The sequence below is a fragment of the Pagrus major genome, chromosome 5 (genome assembly GCF_040436345.1).
Source record: "Pagrus major chromosome 5, Pma_NU_1.0".
Classification (NCBI taxonomy): domain Eukaryota; kingdom Metazoa; phylum Chordata; class Actinopteri; order Spariformes; family Sparidae; genus Pagrus; species Pagrus major.
This window is the reverse complement of record NC_133219.1, coordinates 38185353-38206726: the sequence shown is the minus strand read 5'-3', so window position 1 is coordinate 38206726 and position 21374 is coordinate 38185353. Positions and strand designations below refer to the sequence as shown.

The 21374-nt window shown below is 45.1% G+C and overlaps 1 protein-coding gene across 1 annotated transcript in view; it reads right to left on the bottom strand.

Annotated features, from left to right (window-relative positions):
* cux2b (cut-like homeobox 2b) overlaps nucleotides 1–21374 on the bottom strand; it is a 95694-nt gene that overhangs the window by 4130 nt on the left and 70190 nt on the right. The window contains exons 5-21 of the mRNA XM_073466260.1: nucleotides 14539–14679; nucleotides 14136–14295; nucleotides 13522–13601; nucleotides 12857–12923; nucleotides 9849–9897; nucleotides 9048–9131; nucleotides 7546–7737; nucleotides 7374–7432; nucleotides 7217–7265; nucleotides 6907–7006; nucleotides 5975–6604; nucleotides 4525–4626; nucleotides 3499–4337; nucleotides 1107–1272; nucleotides 681–986; nucleotides 409–597; nucleotides 42–318 (exon numbers count right to left, since the gene is read on the bottom strand). Of these exons, the coding sequence (XP_073322361.1) occupies nucleotides 42–318; nucleotides 409–597; nucleotides 681–986; nucleotides 1107–1272; nucleotides 3499–4337; nucleotides 4525–4626; nucleotides 5975–6604; nucleotides 6907–7006; nucleotides 7217–7265; nucleotides 7374–7432; nucleotides 7546–7737; nucleotides 9048–9131; nucleotides 9849–9897; nucleotides 12857–12923; nucleotides 13522–13601; nucleotides 14136–14295; nucleotides 14539–14679 (3490 nt within the window). The remainder of the gene's footprint in view (nucleotides 1–41; nucleotides 319–408; nucleotides 598–680; nucleotides 987–1106; nucleotides 1273–3498; nucleotides 4338–4524; nucleotides 4627–5974; nucleotides 6605–6906; nucleotides 7007–7216; nucleotides 7266–7373; nucleotides 7433–7545; nucleotides 7738–9047; nucleotides 9132–9848; nucleotides 9898–12856; nucleotides 12924–13521; nucleotides 13602–14135; nucleotides 14296–14538; nucleotides 14680–21374) is intronic.

Sequence of the window (21374 nt, the reverse complement as noted above, 5' to 3'; positions counted from 1 at the left end):
AAAGCAGCCTTTAGAAAAGTTCACAAAGTCATTGGACTGGCCTGTAGTTGTGGAACCAGTTGATGACAGTGTTGGTTTTGAGCTTGAGCTGTGAGGCCAGTATCTCGATGGTGTTCTGCGAGGGGTAGGGCTCCATGAGGTAGGCCTTCCTCAGGGCTTCTTTCTCCTCAGCTCCCAGCACCACCCGAGGCTTCTTCACCTGGCTGTAGGGGCACAGGTCCAGCGAGGCCAAGGCCGGACTCACACACTCAGAGCGAGTGCTGGGCGAGTCGCTGTCCGAGCCGGTGCTCAGAAGCCCGTACCGCCTTTTCAGATAGGCTGGAGGGAAGACAGCGATACCAAGCATGAGGAGATTACAGAACACCAACAAATGATCAGACTTGTACTGAAAGATATTACAGTCCCCACCTTTCTTCTCCATCTTCTTCATGGCCCTCAGCTTGTCAACATTGTGAGGATCGTTGAGCCACAGCTGCATGCGGACGAATGGCTCCCTGCCTTTCAGGCTGAGTTTGTGCCATGGTTTGGGCCTGGAGAGCAGGTCAGACACCGAGCCTTGAGTCAGACCCAGGATGGTCTCCCCAAAAAGACGCTGGCCTGTGGGAGAAAAAATACAAAGCGCATGAAGGACTTGTGTCTGCGTGAATCAGCTTAGTCCCACGTTGTGATCTCTGACTCACCTAAGTTGTTGTCTGTCAGCACCTCCTTGACCTTCTTGGTGATGGCGTAGGTGTCTAGCTCCGGAGACATGGCCACCAGCTCCTGTATACCCAGCGGGGTTGTGGGCTGATTCAGAGCCATGAGGCTGGGAGTGGATTTGCCTCCGTCTGGATGGGGGGGCAGCCCGAGGCCGAGGCCCTCAGGTTGCTGGTTCTCCTTGCTGCTCTCCAGGGAGAGGCTGACAGGCTCAACCAGCGGACTCGGGTGGCTCTCAACTGGGCTAGAAGGCGGGGAGGGCGAGGACTGGGCCGTCACTGGGCTTTTTTCTGGAAAAAAAAGAAAAAACACAATAAACCTACAGCCTAGAGTACGAGTCCAGCAACACAAGTTTGATTCTAGCTGGTCAGATTCTCGTTGATGTCAGTGTGTGCAAACTGCAGTCTCACCCTGAGCGTGGCCCTGGTTCGGGTGCTGGCTGAGGCTCTGGCCTAGCTGGTCCAGTAACCACAACTGCATACGGATGAAGGGCTCCCTGCCTTTCTGGGTTAGCTTGCTCCAGGGTTTGGGCCGAGACAGCATGTCGCTCACGCTGCCCTGAGAAAGCCCCAGCACCTGTCCCATCAGGATCACAATCACAAGAGGATGTTTTATTAGCCGGAGAATGTGTCTGGACATTTGCTCCACAAATATAACACAGATAAATAAGGATAAAGTATAATAAATAATAAAATTAAACAGGAATTAATGAAGATTTAGAATATATTCATTCATTATAATAAGACAGTTGCTGTGGAAAAACTGTGAGCTGTATGGCAGATGTGAAAGTCCAATACAGTACAGGCTTATATACTGTGACTACTACTGCTATCTGTAACAATACTGTAATACTGATGCATAAGTAATGATTGATTTTTCCAAATGATCATTACAAACAATCTGTTTCCTCTCATCACACGGCCTGAGTGATACACTGTCAGGAAACTACCACTAGAGGGAAGCAATGCATCATAAATCTTTGTGTCATCGCTTCACTTAGAGCTGCATGAAAAATGTTGTTTTCAATGTATCCGTCATTTTTTTAACAGCCACAGAGCGTTTTGTATCATTGATCATGAATTAATGCACTAAGAGGAATACGTGTGGTCACAAAGCAAGAGGAAACATTTTATAAACAATGTTATATTTTCTTTCTTTGCTGTTTTTTTTTTAATTTAACAAAAATCTCAACACACACTTAAATGTGCCTGAAAAATTGATTTATACAAAATTGCTGCACAGTCTTCAACCTAAGCTGAACTAAGAATATTACAGCCAAGTAGTTGCGACTATGATTTGTGGAGAATCAAGACTTGAACTCTTAATATCATCAAAATGTGAAAAAACATGCACCATGAAAACCTCAATGTGTAATCTACTCCACAGAGGATGAACTGTGACAAATGACAAAGGTGCCTAGGAAAACACCCAGAGGGTCTTTCTGGAAATAAAGGCACATTTTCCGCGACTGAACTAACAACACTGACAGCAGCTCATTACAGGAAAAACTACATATATATAAAACACAGTGCTGTAAATACAAATTTCTTTCTTCTTTTCTTCCTGATTTCCTCGATTCCACTGTTTGTCAGAGCGAATGGTTTTCAGATTTGCAGATAAAATATCGAATTCGACCACAGGATGCAACTTTTTTCATTTAAGGGACAAAATTGTCCACAAACACTGATGTCACCCATTCAAAAAAGTATTTGCGCCTTGTTGTTCAACCAGATTCAGATGATTGAGCACAGACAGAAACCACACTGTGCCACACAGGAAATTCCAGAAGAGATGACCCTGTTGAAATCTATCTGTCTGGAAAAGCTTACAAAGCCACCGAACCACAGTAGAGAGCTGAACTACACGGAGAGTGCAGCCGGACGAGGGGAAACTCGCGGCCAGCCTCAGCCACAGCTCATCCAGGAAGTCACGAAAGATCACAGCAGGACATCCAAAGAAAAATTCAGACCTCTCAGCTCAGGATGGGATTCAAGGGAGGGTAGCAAAGCGGAAACCACTGCTCTCTTTTCATTCATTCATTCGTAGAAAAGCACCTGAAGGCTTTCAGGATAATGTTCTTCGAAGAGAAGAGTAAAAAACAGACAAGTGACAGTTTTCTACAGGGCTGGGATATCTAAGCAGACCCGTAGCTGATGCAACGGTCAGGAGCAACAACAGTGTGGGGAGACTCAGGACTTTTTATTATTGAGGTAAAAGGATAAACTCAGTGCCAAATTTTCTGAAAGAGAAGAGTCTAGCCACCCGTCTGTGAGCTGTGTTGTGCCACAAATCAAAATCCAAATCACAAAAGCAGATCCGAGGGGTGAAAAACCACCAAATTAAAGTTGCGGAGGGGCCTTGACAACATCCTCTCATGAACTCCTCGACTGAAGCACTTCAATTGTGTCTTTCTGCACAAAAAAAAAAACAGAGTACAATTCTTCCACAGCGAAGTCAAATACTGATATCAAATTAGAAGAAGCGGTGGGCTGAGGTTATTGCTGCTGAAGTGCTGCAGCCTGTTATTTCATTTAAAAAGGGGGCAATTACTTTTTCTCATGGATGATTTGATTGTTGGATGACTTAGTTCCTTAGATTACAATTAGAAATGAGTTTTTGTGTTCAGTCTGGTTACCTTGGTCAATATTACATGTAATGTGAATATCTGAAAACATCCAGTGTGACAAATGTGCAATACACAGGACGACAGCAAGAGGGCAAATACTTCATCACAGCTCTGTGTTGTGTGTTAGCAGGCAGTTGTTTTGCAGCATGCATGTTTTTTTAAGAGCAACATCTGACCTTTTCACCAAAGATCCTCTGACAGATGCCGTTCTTTGCCAGCTTCTCCTTCACCTGCCTGGTCAGCTCGAGGGTGTCCACCTCGCGGTACATGTACATCTCATACTGCTCTGGAGTCAGCGGCGGGACGGTGGGCTTGAGGGCTCGGGGGATGTAAGCTGGATAGTAGGAAAGCCTTCCTGGACCGGGACCAGGCGACTCTCCGCTTACCGACGTGTCCGACTCCACTTTCACCTCCACCGGGCGACCCAGCCCCAGCTCGTCCTCGGCGGCCGACGCCTCCTCGCTGTTTGGGAGACCCTCTCCGTTCTCCAGACGGGGCCAGGGCCGGGGCAAGGCGGAGGGCCCGGACGAGGAGGACGACAACGAGGGAGAGACTGAATTGAAGGGCCGAGAGCTTCCTCCGACGCCGAGCACCATCGAGCCTCGCTCCTGAGACCAGTGCTGGTCGAAGTAGGTGCCCGCCTCGCCGATCTCTGATTTGACTTTGCGGATGATATTCTGGACGAAGGCGGCCGGGGAGAGGACGCTGAGGGGCGTCTGGGGGCTGCTGATTGAGTTGGCCATGCAGACTGTAACGCAGCCTCCTTCCTCCTGTTTGATGGAGATGGGTAACGGCAGAGCCCTGGAGCGCTCCGGGGGCCCCAGGCGCTCTACCTGAGCCCCTGAGCTGACTGACTGAGACCTCCCGCAGACCTCCATCTCAATCAGGGCGTGTTGCTGGGCCTCCATCTCCCTCCTGGCCTGTTCTAGGATGCTCTTTATGGTGTCATCAGAGCTGCTGCCCGGCCCGTTGCTGCTCCTGCCCGATGAGCTGTTCAGAGACGACTTGCCGTCACCTAAAGAAGAAAAAGATCCACATGCTGACTCATTCTCAGATCCACTTTCCAATTTAGATGCAATAAAATTATGATTGAATTTCATAAAAAAAAACAACAGCGAACATCATTGTCAATGATAAAGACAAAAAAAATCAATCAATATGGCTTTTAACTATGACTTATGACTCGCAAGCTCCATCCTCACCTCCCCTCTGGGACTGGATCTCCTTCTTGGCCTGCTCCAGGATATTCCTAATGGCGTCGTCTGACCCAGTTTCAGGAGTTCGGATGCGCGGAGTGATGCTCCCTGCCACAGAGGGTAACAGAAAGAGATAGAGAGGAGAGGAGAGAGGAGAGAGGAGGGAGGAGGGGGTGAGTGGGATGGTTGATCAGAGAGCAGTTCCAAGGCTTTGCTTTTGACTGGTAGATCAATGGCTGCCTTTGAGCGCGTGCTGTCTGAGGTTGCAGTATACGGGAAGCTCAACTTTCAAAAAGCTGAGAATCTAGGGAGAAAACAAAGTTTAAAAGTAACACTACAAACATGGCAGAGGAAGCCGGCGAAGAAGTCAAGGATGAGGTCCAAGTAGATTAGAAGGTTTTAAACGCACACAGGTCCAAAAGCTAAGCCACCAAAACAAGACGGCGTGATTACATCTGCTCTAAAAAAAAAAAAAAAAAAAAGGCACCGGGTACATCGTAGCTTCACACACGCAGAAATCCCTTAAACACTCTCAGATGAACTTATTTAACAATCTAGTTCTGACTGCGGTGGGTTTGGTCACCTGCTTCACTTTAACATCCACACTTAACACCGTCAGGACCAAACAAGCGTGAGGGTTTAAGTGACCATAACAAAATAAAGTTCTTTATGACCACTGTACCACGCACAAGTACTTGTCAACAAATCCAATGAAATGACCCAAACCAAGTACATTCATTCCCACTGGTGAAAACTGCTTCTACTCTTTTGCTCGGTATATTTCTGAGCCAGTAATCTTCTTTTTTCTTTGCTACATTTGCCATTAAACCATCATTACAACTAGTCTGCTCTCAATGCGTGGATCGAGTGTAGGGGCGGGAGAGCGTACGAGGACCACGTCTGCTGCAGATGCTAAGCTGCCAGATGCCTGGAAGGAAAAAGAAGCACCACCTGTGTCTTGAACACGATGTGATAATGACTGAGCAAAAACCCAGAACGAGTGGCAACCACCGGTGAAAATCCCCGGCCACAACAACCCGTATATTTTACACCAAATTCTAAAAAAAGACAACAGGTACAGGTGCTCAATGTGCCTCCGGAAAAACACAGTCTGCTTTTAAAAACTCCTCATCCAACCTCTGCAATGCACATACTATAAGAGAAAATGTAGTTAGCTAGCTAGCTAATGTTACCTACCTTAAATTAAATCTTCATGTATAACTAAAGATTATAATAATGACAATAACTCATCTTGTAGCTGGTGAACCAAGCTTTCAGTCTTTTAATGGATTTCTTGACAATAATAATAATTCATATCGTTAAATGTGAAAATATGATGAGACTTGATTTCTCATCCCACTTCATCTGTCCCTCTCTGTTGTCACGATGCTGCAAGTGGCCAGAACTCCAAATACAAAAAGAGAGTGCACGTTTTTTCATTTTGTTTTCCACTCACCTCTCTGGCGGACCTGGATGGTCCTCAGTGCCAGGATGTTCTGTTCATCAGACAGGAACTGCTTCATCTTAATGAAAGGTTCTTTGCCTTTCACAGTCAGCTTCCTCCAGGGTTTGGGTCTTGCCAGGATCTCACTGACCGAGCCCTGAGACAGGCCCAGCACATAGTGGCCAAACACGCGCTGGCCGATGTTATGCTTCAGCAGCTGCTCCTTCACCTGGAAGGCGATCTCCGCCGTGTCCAGGTGGTCGTCGTCTCCCGCGGTCGAGCTCCCGCTTTCTGATTGGTCGCTGGGCAAGCCGGCGTCGACGCTGACCGGCCCCGCGGACCCTTGGGTGGCTGACATGAGGGCGACTTTGGCTGCATAGAGGGCGGTGGGAAAAGCCATGAGGCCCTCCTTTTTAAAGTGTGGGGAGAGGAGCTGCTTGTGCAGGATGTGGTCTCCTGACAGTCTGTCCCCGGAGCACGGCGACACGGAGAAGGGACGCGGTAGATCGTGGCTGGAGGACGAGCCATCCAGGGTGGGGGGGCCGGGACTGGGGGACGTTCGGATATCCACCTGAGAGGAGGACGAGTGGGAGCCGGATGGCCTGCCTGTTTCCCTGCTTGCATCCTCAGGCTGGTCATCATCTGATGACACAAAACACACGCACGGCTTTGGTACAGATGTAATCAAACCTACCGATTGTTATTAACACTTTTCTTTCTAGCCTTTGCAAACCCAGACTACATCTTTCAGGCTCAATTTATGCAAAGAGATTTAAGTCTGACAAACATCGACTCCACAATTGATTGAGCCTGACCAATGAGCACCAAGCAATCAGTGAACTACGGGGAGTTTTTTAAGAAGATGACAAAACTTGCAGCTTCTAGTTAAAAGCTTCAGCTTCTACTTAAAAAGGGGCTTTTATAAGAAAGACAATGTATTTTACCAATGCTGTGCAAAATGCGGGCCTTCTCCACCAGGTATTTGTGAGATGGAAGAAAGGCCTCTTTATCCAGCAAAAGAGCCTCTGCAGCCTTGGCAGACTCCTATATACACACACAAACACACAAAAGCTGTTAATTTTCGATTAATCAATTACTCTGGCTGTAGATATCCTTATAATGGATGACAATCAGCGAAGCATTCAATGGCACTGCTGTAGTTTTTCTTCCCTGACACCGAGGGGGAACATTAGGAGGGAAGCAAAAGGTCTAGTTTGCCGAGCGAACAGTAAGATGGTGCAGCAGCGTACATACCTGGGACGAGCTGCCATTTGCAGAAGCCAGCTTCATGACCTTTAGGATGCTACAGTCACAAACAAACACGCAAAAGGAGGTCAGTTTTTTTTTTGTGGTTTTAAATTCACATTATTATGAATGAGTCACACGTTCAGTCTACTATAAAAATAATCACCTGAGTTCAGTTTTAATCTCTTCATAGTCCATCTGGGATTGCAGTTTAGCTTCTAATCTCTGAAATGGAAAAAGCAGAGCAGCAGTTTTATTTCCCGTTAATAAAAGTCTCATTAGTTTACGGAGCCGCTGAGGACCGACGAAGGCGTCAGTGACGTTTCCGAACCGCTCACCTCAATAGCTTCCGTCTTATAGGCCAGCTGGCGTTCCAGCTCTAGGATCTGATTGGCCGACGTCTCCTGGACTTCCTGTAGCGTGAACTGCAGCCGCTGGATGTTTTCGAGGAGACGGAGGATTTCGCGGTCTTTAGCCAGCAAGGCGGCCTCCAGCTGGGAGGGCAGCACCTCGCCCTTCTCGTTCTTCTCCTGACAGGGCGAGAGGGAGGCGTGACAGAGAGGTGTGAGGGGGATGAAAAGGAGCGAGGAGAGGAGGAAATGTCAGAGACCAGCCTGTGAATCACAACCTCTGAAGCAGCAGTATCACTCAGACGGTAGGAAAGTCAGAGAATTTGACTTTTGACAATAAGAGGTCGTTTTGCAGCTCTCGGTCACTGATTTCATAATTTACTAATTTGTACAGAACATTTATTTTAAAGAAGAGCTACTTCGTGATTATGTTTTAAGACCATAAAGTATATGCTTGACAAGTGATCAAGGTCATGATGATGTCTGTTTTTATATTCGTTTGTCCTCGCTTTAATTAAAAGAGACTGTAATTACACTTTGAAAATATAATGTTTTAAAAGGAATAAATCTTCTTACATTTATTAAAATTGGTTGCTGCTGTGATTTACTTTATTTTCTTCTTTTGCATTTGTGTCCACACAAGTCGCTGTCAAATAAACTTAAAGCTTCAGTCGAAGAATAAATGTAGATTTTTAAAATAATGTGCACCACCTACAACAACTTAAATGTCAAAAGAACTGGCCGCCCCACTTTCCTAGAAGTTGCTTGAGTCATAGCAGCATGGTAACACTTTTACAATAAATGCTAAAATCATAGTTTACTGAACTTTAGTTAATAGTTATTTACCTGTGAAGTTCTTTATAAACCATTTATTAAGCAATTGTTTATTATAAAGTTGCAACTGATGTCTATAAACCTTTACAGTTACTTAATAAATTGTTAACAGTGAAATAACCATCAACTAAAGTTTATGTAACTATAAATGTACCATGTAATAATGATGGCTATGATACAGAGTTACCAAGTATTATTATTAGAACTGCTACAAGGAACTTTAAGTTTTTTGGTGATGATGGGCGACCCCCTATAAAACAAGTTAACTTTACTTCAGTGCCGTACGACCAGACTACAGAGCGACTTCTATCCTGTGACCCTTCAATTCATCCTCAGCAAGAAATAGCTTTAATTATCTGGGTATCCGACCAGGTGACATGCAGGTAGCTCATATAGACGCATCAGTATTTAACAAGTAAGCGAAAGTAATTAATTATTTTATTGTTGTCAGTGATACTTTTACATGTAAGCAGAGTTTTAATGTTGTAGCTGGTCATCAGGGAGCTTTTGTAACTAGTAAGTAGTAGTATATGATGGAAGTCATCAAGTAAAGTACAAGTATGTCAAAATGGTACCAAAGTACCTCCCAACACTGATGTAATAGATTTGGGTAAAAATCAAAAACCCTGGCCCAGATTGAGACACGTTATTCTCACCTCTGCTGCAGGACAGTTCCCGGCTGTGCCACTGGCGAGCTGCTCCTTTAGCCTCTCCACTTCCCTCTGGGCCTTTTCAGCTCTCTGCACACAGACATGGCATCACAGCGTTAAAAGTTTTCATACACCCGCCACATCAACTGGCTAATGGGATGATCAAGGTGAGAGCTCCACATAAATCAAAAAAGAGGCTCTGAAATTTTAAGAGCAGTGTGCAAAAACCTGAGCCGGGGCCCGAGCAGACGAGTGCAGCCACGTTTATTCTGCTGAGGGGGCTGTTTAGTCAGCCCACTTTATTCCCCAAACTGTTTACCTGCTCTGTCACACCCGGCCTGCTAATTAATGATTCATTTTGAGAACATTTATCTAGGAGCTGCTGGCAGAAAGCAGCAGAGTGAGGAAAAAGAGCACGAGAGAGGGAGGCAGAGGGGAGAAGAAAGCAGCAGAAGAAAAAGAGGTATCACCAGGATAGGAAGCAATCAAGGCAGCGAGATAACTAAGAACCCCAGCGTTTCGCCACTCCGGCATCAGTCGCGCTCGGCAGTCTCCCGTTCTCTGCTGAGTGGAGCCGTGCTGCCGTAGCGCGCCCACCGACGGGGGCTCAGGTTTACACTCGCTAATCACACACACTCAGGGGAGGGGAGGTGGAAGTGGGAGGAAGGAGGCGAGGGGCGAGGGGCGGGGGGATGGGGGGGCACAGGACGGAGGGAGTCTAATTAAAGCCAAGGCTTGATTACAGGAGTGATTACCTTAACGAAGGAGCATCTCAATCAGAGGAGTGCAGAGGAAGACTGTACTCACCTGGTTTGCCTTCTCAAGACTTGCCATGATGGCGTCAACCTCCTCTGCCCTGGGACACAAACACACACAGACAGAGAGACAGAAGGACACACGATTACTGAGGAGACACTCCCACGCTTTAATAAACAGCCAAATGTTTAAAAAACACAAGCCTATTGTTATTATCATGGAAGCAATATGTACAATTATTACATATTAATGTGATATTTTGATGTTCGTGTTATTGTGCTGCAGAAATATCAGAAGTTAGCATGCTAACCAGCTAGCCTCAGCCACCAGCACAATAAACATCAGCACTCCCCTGATCCCAGAGCTCCCAGTCCGAACCGCTAGCTGCACAGCTAACTGAGGTAACTAGCTAACAGTAGCAACAGTTAGCGGTTACTCTAGTGATTTGCTGCCCCCATTTATATTGAGGATGAATTGGACAGGTGTCCAGTTCTTACATATTGCACCTTTAATTATATAATCCTGTTAAAAAATAAAGCATGACTCTCTGCAGCTAGGTTCCCATATCCACTTGGGATTAACGCTTTATTACAGCCATCATTAAAAAAGGGCAAATTAATAGTTAATTCAACTTAAATGCTTCATAAACCTTTTTAAAGCAGCTGTTTAATGTCAAGTTGCAACATTAAAGCTACAAGAGACTAATTTTTTGTTGATTCTAGCAACCCCTGTGGACAAAAGTGGTATGAGCACCACGTGTGTTTAAACATCTTGATCTGGCCAGGGAAATAAATAGGCAACTTATTTCTTACTACTATCTACACTCAAGTACGAGTCCAGTACATTTACTGGTATTAAAGTAAGTATTCTTCTCAAATGCTACTCAGAGTTTTAGTTGCACAGCTGAGAACAGGAATCCTCCTCTGGCCCTTGAAGTTGGCAGACTTAAAACCATTTGTAGTCTATATGCTTCTCAACTGTTTCTTTCCTTTTACAGATAAAAGTGTCTTGTAAGCCCGAAATAAGACCAATACAGACAACAATCCTTATCACAAGTTTATACTCGTTAAACAGACGAACCATACTGTAATCTCAGGCGCTCCATCAATGAGGGCAGAGTCAACATATGAGACAAACCTCTCTGTAAAACACAGAACAGTTCAACTAAATCCTCCAAACTGACCGCACAGTTGGTTCAACACCTCTCTTAGTTGGAACAAAAACCTGAACGTTCTGATCTTCATAAGTACAGGATTTATTGTTGGACTGTTGTGTAAGGCGACAGTATTTTTAGCTAGGTGTGATAAACTGTGTGTCGCTGCTCTTCTGGTGGCATTTCAGCACCAAACATGCAGAACTGTAGCCAGGACTCTGCAAACAGTGACGTCCAAATAATAACACTCCTATAGTTTTAAAGCCTTGTCCAAAATACCAGACGTATTTAATCCGAAAAAATATCATAATCTGTTTGAAAAGTGTAAAGGTAGGAAATAAACTCCTCTGCAGGTTATTATAAATCCCAAATTAGTGATGACACGACCGCAGTGTCGTCTCTGGACGGTGGACGTACGGTCCTGTATGATCCATATCCTCAGAACTCTACTGAGACCGAACTCCAACTCGCCTCCATACATCTAACAATCACAGTAGTCTAATTTAAACAGAAGCTCGGCGGGATTATTCATGAGGTTTGTTTGAAGTCCAACAGTTTCATTTTTGCACACATGGGACCTGATTTTCAAAAGGTAGATAGGGATGAATTAACGAGGATGCTGTGATTGATTTAAATGAGCGCATAGGTTTTTTCTCAAGTTTTCGGGGACGCAGCAGTCCTTTTTTTAAACCAAAAGAAAAAATTTGTTCAAAAGGACATATTAGACTTTTTTTAATCCACATTAAACAAACTACATCGAGCCGAACCTTCATTTTCTTTTTCATGTTTGCTCTTAAACTGCTCCCATTGTCTCGCATCAAGCGGCAAATTACCTGAAACATTAGTGATCCAAGAGAATCACTGTGACAAAAGCAACAGAGGAGGAATCAGTCAGATGCTCTTGACGGTCTCGAACCAAAACCTTTTCAGTGTTGTGTGGTGGTCGCCTGGTTTCAGAGGGTCTCGGCCACGACCCGGGCCTATCAATAAGGCCGGGACAGATGGCGCCCTGCTGACAGCAAACACTAACAGGTGTCAGCTCCACGTTTAATGAACTTGTGCAGTACGGAAAATGTTTTGTATTGATTACCTGCTCAGCTACTCAAGCCGAAGCAGACAAATAGTCTTTCTTATCAACATTGAGGAAACAGTCAGTGAGAGTAATAGAGGCCAGCCTGGTGTTCAGGGAGCTCAGGGTCAGGGAGGGAGGACTGCAGCTGTGGGTCGCCGGTGGTACCATCAGCTGGGAGGAATGTGACCAGGACAACACACACACACACACTATATGACAAACCGCATAACAGAGATGGTCTTTCACACTGCGGCTGCACACGAAAAGGTAAGGCCAAACTGAAAATGTGTCCGATCCAACAAAATGGATGGCAGTGGGTCTAGAAACATCAGTTCAATTGTGCCATGGATTAAGCCTGGGAGAAAATCCATTAGCAGCGGCTGACTGTGCTCTGGAGCACAACCCAAACAAAGGAGTGTTTACTTTGAATGTCTATCGACATCCTTCATACAAGCTCAGATTCATTTCAGGCGTGCGGTGGATACATTGCGCTCAAAGACCAGGACAAGGTAGAGTGTTTTCTGAAGCAATCTTTAAATGGAGCAATTCTTCTTGAGGGCTGTCAAGGCCCAGCTGCCAGTGAAGGCAAACACAGACCTCTCTCATCGACCTGCATTAGTGGCTGAGTCACTCTCACTCCCTGCCTTTACAATGGCATTCCTCAGCTGCACACTGGACATGAGTTTATGTAGGTAAAAGAAAGAAGAGCAACCTCCGTCCTTCAGTGATACCATGAGCACCAGGGAGGAGGCCACAGAGGCTGTAACCACCAGGGGTAATATGCAGTCCGTCAGGAGATAACACTTCACGTGAAAACACGAGGCGGACTCTTACTTGTTTGTCATCTCCTGGTTGTATTTACACCGCAGGTCCAGCAGCTCGGTCTGTGCAGTGTTCAAGGCTGGTGAGAGGCAGACACGGGAAGTGAGACACATGAACTGTCACCTTAAAGGGGCATTATGTAGAAATTCAAACGCAGAATTTAAATAATTACAATATTAACGAGGTCAGAAATATCTTTTTTTTCCCATAAGTGAATGAACAAGCTGTTCTCAGAGGAGTGGCAGGGTCCGCCACATGTAAACAAACTAAAACAGTATGTGTTGTCCTTTAAGGTCAGTTTGTTTATTCAGTCATGAAAACAAAAAAAGAGTTTGATTATTTAATTTGTTTAGGCATTAAAAAAAAGATTAAAAAGCTGCAGAGTGCACCTTTAAAGCTGCATCACTGATTTTGTATTTGGCAATAAAAACACATTAATATATTTTACATATTCACAGTACAGCTCAGCTTTAGTTCAGTGTAGGAACGATATCAAACATGTTTGGTAGAAAACTGAAGTGTGTTACTTTTAACTGAGAGATATGTCAACAAAGCAGCAGCCGGGCGTCTGTGTTTCAGCAGGGGGCACCATACAGCAATTATACATGCATTGGCTCTTTAATAGGTCGAAATTAAATGTAACAGCTACAGTACGTGCCAGCGTTTAAACCACTTACATGAATGCAGAACCTTGATCTTCTCCTCGGCCTCTGAGAGTCTGCCAGCCAAACCAACGTCGGCGCTCTCCTCCTCCTCCCTGTGAGAAAAAAAAAACACTCACTCACTATATCAACACATTTAAAATCTGCTGTATGAAACTGTATACCCTTATAGAAAAAAATGTTTTAATTCACTTAACAACCTAAACTTAAGTGTAAAAGAAGCAGATGTTCGTCGTTATCTCGGTGCATATTCGGAGCCTCATTTGATTCATGCTTCGGTTTCTTTGATGAAAAACCTTTTCGCTGTTGTTCCTCGACGGCTCGCTACAACCCAGAATGTCCCCAGGACGGGCTTAACTGGGGCATTTAGGCTTTTATTGTACAGGGTCACAGACAGAAGACAAATGACCCTCTAATCTCCTTTTATATCATTAAAGTTGAATAATGTTGCCTTAATGAGCATTAAAATGCCAGAAAGCTAAAATAATTACTTAAGTAAATGTAAGCAGCGGCCTGTGCTGAAGGAATCGGGTGTCGCGGGCAGTTAAGAGGGTTCATTTGTCTCTTTGAACACAGGCGATATAAACCTCAAGTCTAATGGAGGCAGAGAGTGGTTCACTGGTTCTTACCCGTGGCCCTCAGCTTGGTCCTGGTGGTTCTCCTGTGGGGAGCCCGGGGCCCCAGGAGCCGGTGTGCTGTTGGGGGTCATCAGGGAGGCTGGTGAGCTGGATTCTCGGGCCTCCTCTGTCGCTGCTGCCCCTGAGACGGCTGGACCGTTGTCTGAGTGCTCTGTGTGGGAGAGAAAAGGCTGGTATGAGATCCCCATCGTCGGCTGAGTTATCCATTATGAACAGGTACGTATGAAAACATTTCTCCACATATTTAGGTGGATTCACAGCCTTTTCTAAGACCTGGCACATTAAAATCAACATGCACAGCACTTTCCGACCTGTACAGAGGCAGCCTCTTCTGCAGCACTGCATTAAAAGCAACTTTGCATTCAAGTGGGTTTGCTCCCTGATGTGTCCTGACCTGTCTTTTCAAGGCACTCCAGGTGTTTCTTCCAGTGCCCGCTGATCTCTCGTACCAGGGCCTCGCTGTCTGGGGCCGAACTCTGAAGCTGCTGCAGCCTTCCCTCCAGGGTGTGCGAGGCCTCCAGCACAGGAGCCGGATCTGTGAAGAAAAAAAAAAAAGAAAAACAGACGTGAGCAAATCTCTGTAGAAAGAGCTCCTTCAGATTCACATGATATCCATACACTTTTCAAAAAAAGCAAAATAGCTGTTTTACTGTGCGCGCTGCCTGTACAGCACATTACAGAGTTTTCTGCATCGCAGTTTCAACAGACGCAGACTATTCCACCGAGACTTCTTTCTAAAGAGTGACTCTTAGACTTTCCCCGCACTCAGACGCCTTTGAAAAATTTCTTCGCAGGCTGGACCTAATGACACAAGCGCTGTTCCGACCCCTTCACATGTTCAGAAATCAAATCTAATGAGTCTTCTCACGTGCTCATGAATGACAGAGAAAGACAAAAAAAGATTACCATGAATATGTGACAGAGTATTAAGTCTCCAAGTATACACCTAGGCAAAGTGTAGAAAAAGTCGGCTCCTGAAAAGGGGGTAAAAAAAAAAAAAAGAAAGAAAAAAAAAAAGCGGGATTCTTTAGCACAACAGAGGAGCTGTTTTGCAATGCATGCGCGGCAGCACCGGGCCCATGGGGCCAACTAGGAGGCTGTTTCTCAGCTAACAAGTCTCCTCTGTATCATTTGATCATTTAAATTATTATGCCAGGAATTCTCAGGAGGCAGCTCGGCACTCCACATCACAGGGCTGTTTTTAATCTTCCCCTTCCCTTTCTTCCCCTCCCGAAAAGTTCAACAGCTCAGAGAGAGAGAGCTGCTCCTGTTGTGTACCTGCCTGCCGAACACCAAAGGAGGTGACTTCTAGTGCCAAAGCACAGAGAGGGAAGCTCAGGGGAGCTCCTTGACAAGGGGGGAGGCAAGATGTGGAGCCACGCGCACACACACACGCACGCACCCACACACACAGACACACACACACACACACAGATACACACCGCAGCCCTTCAAAACTCTAAAAGAGGAGGAAAATCGCTGCTTTGCTGCACAAACTTTTCTCCCACAGCTTTCATCCACTCATCTTAGACTTCTGTGTGGAACCCAATTGGATCCCTTCTTCAGTATGGGCACTGACTGAAGTGACTTTTCATAAGAAGTTGGAGCCACAGACGTTTAAACTTTGCCAGATGCCACGGAGAGAATGCAAACTCTGAGCCGGCAGGCCACGAAAAATAAAAAACGCTCATCACACGGCCGAAAAACTTCTCGCAACGTGCAATTTTGTTGAAATCCGTGGCCATAGGTTGCAGCTCGCCATATCTGCATTTTCATCAGACAAACATTTTGGGCCATTTAATTGATTGAGCTATTTTTCCCAGCACCGTTTACAGTCAAACATTGTCTGCATTCATTGTTACACCAACTGTGGAGATATTGCATCAGTCACAAGGGACATCACTATTAAGAGCAGCGCTCTTCTAAGACAAACAGGATGACTTAAAGCACTGCTATTCCATCGACCCACTGTCACAGAAATCACTTTATCAGCCTCTTTCCCATATATCCTTTCAACTTTTAATGATCAAAGGACAGAGATTATAGTAAGGGATCTCTCACACATGGACAAGCCAGGATTATCAATCAGTGGCAGGGGAGTAAAGTAAAGTCAAATTTAAAGTGAAGGGATATAACTTAAGTCTGTATACAAAATTAACCCCCCGTCAAAGTAGAGCAGCAGGGATTGTCTCTGAGGGCCCGGGATCTGCGGTTACTGGAGGAGAGTCCAGAAAGACTGCTGATAACTTTGGAAAATAGACCTACTAATTGATGTAGCTAATAAGAAGCTTCTTTTCTTTTGAGCGCAGCTCTGATGGTAAATCCTGCAACTCAAACCAGGAACGGAAGAGGAAACTCAACACTAACCCCCGACACAGCTGACGTGGCGTTATGTACATCAGGTGAGTCACATCCGTCTCACAGCGGAATAAACGGCTCAGTTTTTAATTCGCACCTTATCTTAATCGTAGATGATTGCACGTCTGCTATAATAACTGATCGGGCAACAGCAGCTCATTTCAACTAATAAATCAGACGACATTGAATACATCATTTTCCTCGGTGAACGCGGGTCCAGCTCTGCAGGAAGCGCAGCCACGGAGGGGAGCAGAGTCACACCGGGAGAAACACAAACTTTCACAGGCTTGATTGAACGAGCAAACAGATTTAACAACAGATTCATTTAGATAGATAGCTAGATACTTTATTGATCCTGAGGGACATCCAGCAGCTTATACAAGACATAAAAAACACAAATGCAAACATATAATAAAAGAGTACGAACAGAATATAAGGATAAAAAAACATACACAGCGATGAAGTGATAGTCTAGCCACCAGAACTGCTAACTGTCGTGCTATAACTGTGCAAACTGAGGTAGTTTAACTGTACCGGAGTTCAACAGTGCATGTATTGCCAATTGAAGTGATTAGTCAAAAGAAATAGTGCAAGAATGAAACTAATACTGTTGATGATAAGCAATTGTGTGTGCATGCATATAGAAATTAGATAGTGTCAGTTACCTCAGGAAAACAGTGGACACAACACTACGGTGCAAACAGCAGGACGAAACTGAACCAGAAGTCTGACAGATGTTTACTGACGGTTCGGAGAGTAAATCTACTGTTCGCCTTTGTTTTCTCTCCCGAATAAGTTTGTTTGTTGTGTCCTTGATTCGTAATGTCCGTATGAGCCATATGTAAAACCTGTCTGATTGTCTCCCTGCTTGTGCTCCATCTGACCTGTATTAAGTGATGTTGCTGCGTTCCCACAGACTTATAAATACAGTATACAGTATGCAAAATAAATAAATAGGGTTGGTTTGTTGAGGTACATTATAGAGTGACTGTCATTAGTTAAGGTTATCCATACTCAGAGGGTTTGTTTTGATGGGTTAAAAGATCATTTTAGTGTTTGCTAAAGAATATTTTTCAATGTTAGCTGTAATATTACACGTTTTGTGTTGAGGGTCACATCCGCACCCACTTGGTGTCAATATCGTGTTCTGTAAGAAGTGTGTATTAATAGGTCATGGCAGCAATGTTTATATAGACCGATTAAGGTCTTTAAGGCAACTGTATGAAGAAATATGCAGTGAAAATGAAGCTGCATGTGTGTGTGAAGAAAGTTAGACATTACTGAGTTATTAGTAACAAAGCCACAAAAATAAGACCCAAAATGTGATAAACCCTGATTTGCTACTAGCCAACAAATGTTAGCGTGACTTTTAAATTGTTTTTCTCTCATTCTCGGCTGCATTGATATCGAGTTTCATCACCTTGGCTGAGCCATAATGAGGCTGCCACCCTGTAGCTGCTTCCTCGTGGTCACTGCGTTGATGTTTCTGTGCTATTGCACATCTGAAAGCGGGAGGCAGTCACTGTGTGTAGGGTGAGTCTTCAGTCCAGGAGCCAAAGCTTGTCAGAAGCTGGACGGCTGAGCGGACTGCAGGTGGCACCGAGGGGAGGACGGTGCACAGGTTCAGGATGTGTGTGTCTAGGTGGGTGGGGGTGGACCGGGGTGGTGTGCGCCAAGACAAGCAGGTGTGTCGGGGCGGTCCGTCTTGGCCCTGTCAGCGATACACCATCATTAGGCGGTGTGGGCGCAGCAGGGTGCACCATTATGTCTCCCTGGGCCCTGTGTAATTACGCTCTGACATAATTAACCCAGCAAGCCCATTAGCCAAGCATTGGCTGGCTGAAGAGAGAAAAAAAACGCTATAATTATTTGTTGTGCGCATGTTAATGAGGCCAGCTGTGTTCCCATCATACAACACGAACAAATTAATTTACAAGGCTGTGCTCCAAGGTTTTTTCTTTTCATTCAAAACAGTCTTGTTTTTTTTCCCTCTGAGTGGACTTCAAGGTCCATAAACACGCTCTGCCGCTGCTGCAACAAACAGTAACACTGCTGTAATATTGTTGTCAAGAACCAAAAGTAGGTTGAGAGAACACTTTAGTCTTTACTTTCACCTTCACAGAGGATGATAAGTGATATAAGGTATGTAGCATAAATTGCTGCCTCTTTTCTTCTGCCTGTCAAGGATTAGTTTCGATTGCAAAAAAAAAGAAAAAACACAAACTGTTTGCAACAAATTCACAAACATGACTTTTGTGTTTGTGGTGCATTTTAAAAACCAACGAGCATTTGATATTCAGATAGCAAACCGAAGCCTCGCTTTACCTTGATGTGGCAGGAGGAGTGAGAAAATACTAAAATAAAGAGATAGGTGGAATGAAAAAAATGATTGTGGGAAGCGGCAGGCTTTTGTGTGTGAACAAAACAAAGCTGAAAGAGAAACTTCTTAACCTGTTCTTTTTTCATTGCCGCTCCATGTCTTTGTCTGACAGACTGAAGGACGGAGAAGGAATGACATCAATACCAACACATTTTAAAGGCTCGGAACAAAGCGCTGAAGCCGGAGCTAGATAGCATTTCAAATTAACACGAGATACTGCGGAGAAAAAGAGAAGTGCCAGTGACATGCAAACCGAACTTCACTCGAAAATTACATGAAAAATAAAACAACCTACTTCACATTCCTCTTTATGAGACATGTAACACAAATCACAATTAATTAACCTCATCAAACACGCCGCTCTATTGCCTTTACATTTTTTGAATCCCACGGTTACATCTTCTCTGCTCTCAGGGACACACACGCTCACAAATACAGACATTCCTACACACACTCGCACACAGTTGCCGTCTTTTAAGAGCACACTCTCCTCCCGGTCCCTCTGGGGTCTCCTACTCCGCGGGGATCAGTTGGAGAGGCCCAGCTCTTTTATGAACATAATGCATTATTAAGCACCTCAAACATCTCCTGGGCCTTTGTTTATTACTGCTCTTATTAATCACTTGTGCATAATCTCGTCCCGCCCAGAGAGCTTTCATTTTCCATCAGCTTTTTATACGTCGTTATTTTCCGACGGACCGCCACAAACGCGTGCGGCACTCCTTCTTCTTCTGCTCTCATCCTGACTGTAGGTACTCAGCTGCAAAATTACAATAAAGCCAGCCTCGCTGTGCCTCGCAGGCCTCTCTGGCTGCTGCTTTGCTTATGTATATGAAGGGGTTGAAGAAGGACAACTATTCTTTATGCATCTGAATGACTCTGAATTACTAAGGTCAGTACGCTCTGTTCTGATAATCTCATAGCTCGGGGAAACATCTGATGTGAATATGTAAGGCACTTATATCCATCTCATATCACAGACAGACGTGCAACTTCCATGTGACATAAAAAAAAAAAAAAGCTGCCTGTGCCCTGCTCCGCAATACCCGTGGTCACCACTAGCAAGCACTGTTGCCATAACATATCCACCAGCGTGCACACACATATGCATAGAGACACACACACACACACACACACACATACAGCTCAGACATGCCGTAGGCCGGGTAGCACACACACACACTTAGAGGGGTGTATTCAGATCAGAATCTTCACAAACTCTCGGTGAGCTCCCCGCTCAGATAAAAGGAGCTGTGTTCTAAAGGAGAGAGGGAGCGGGGTGGATCCTGAGGGATGAGTGTGTGTACTGAGAGGAGGCAAGGAAGAGCAAACACCTGGAGCGTCAGTCTCAGGGCTACGCCCCTGGCGACAGGGCCTCGCTGCTCTCACAGAGGTGGCAACAAACGCCGACGTTCAAACGCCACTCACACACTCCAGGAGAGGGGAGCAGAGCGAGACGCGGCGAGGAGGAGAGGAGGAAGAAGAAGAAGAAGAAGAAGAGAGGGGAAGTTAGGTGCATCTCTGGGAAAACCGATGAATTCTGGGCAAAAGCTGCCACTGTTTTTCAGCGATTCAGTGATCAGGACGTGTTTATCTGCACTGATCAAAACCGTGCGGAGGTGATATAAACATTGTTAGGGAAACACTGTTAACAGGCCTCTTTCAAGCCAAGACTGGGTAGGAGTTACAGTGCACTGCATGGGGAGATGTCACAGGCAAATCAAAATATAGAACGCTAATGAAACACTCCAGTGGATTGACATCTCGGCTTAGGGGCCTCATAAAAGGCGAGAGGAGGGAGGGAAAGAAATCACTTCAATCACTTGCATCAAGAAGTTATTTCTGTTCTGAGTTTACTGTTGCATTCTAGTTGCCATTGAACCGGAGCATTAGTTTGCATTAACACGGCGTAACATTATCACGCTGGAATCACACAAATGTAACGGATATGTTATTTGTATTCAATAGCGGGCACGGCAAAGTGGATAACTGATATGTGACCAGATGTTAATGATAGCCAGATACAACAGGTCACATATTGAGCTGCTGCTGCCGGCGTACACCTCCCTCCCCCCCTCCTTTTTCCTCGTTCGCCTCTTGCATTCATTAACTCTGCTGTTGGCCCGCTCTGATTGGACTGAAGGCCTCAGTGTCGGGCACACAAATGAGCACACACGCACACACACATCGAGAGAGAGAGAGAGAGAGGCACTTTCAAATGAAATAATAGGAGGGGGAAAAAAAAAAAAACGTCCTGCAATGAATAGTAATAACTGCATTAAGATTAACGAGCACGGCGTGTAAAGAATAATTGCATCTGTCAAAAGATTAAAAATACATGAGCTGTAGCATTTGTTGGGGGAATGGTGGGGAAGCTCACTGTTGTGTTTGAGGGGCAGAGAGAAATGAAGTGGGGCCACAGCCAAATGACTGTCCTCCGGTGTACCTGGAGCCATCCATTCTAGCGAGGGGTGGGCAGGAGAGAGGAGGGG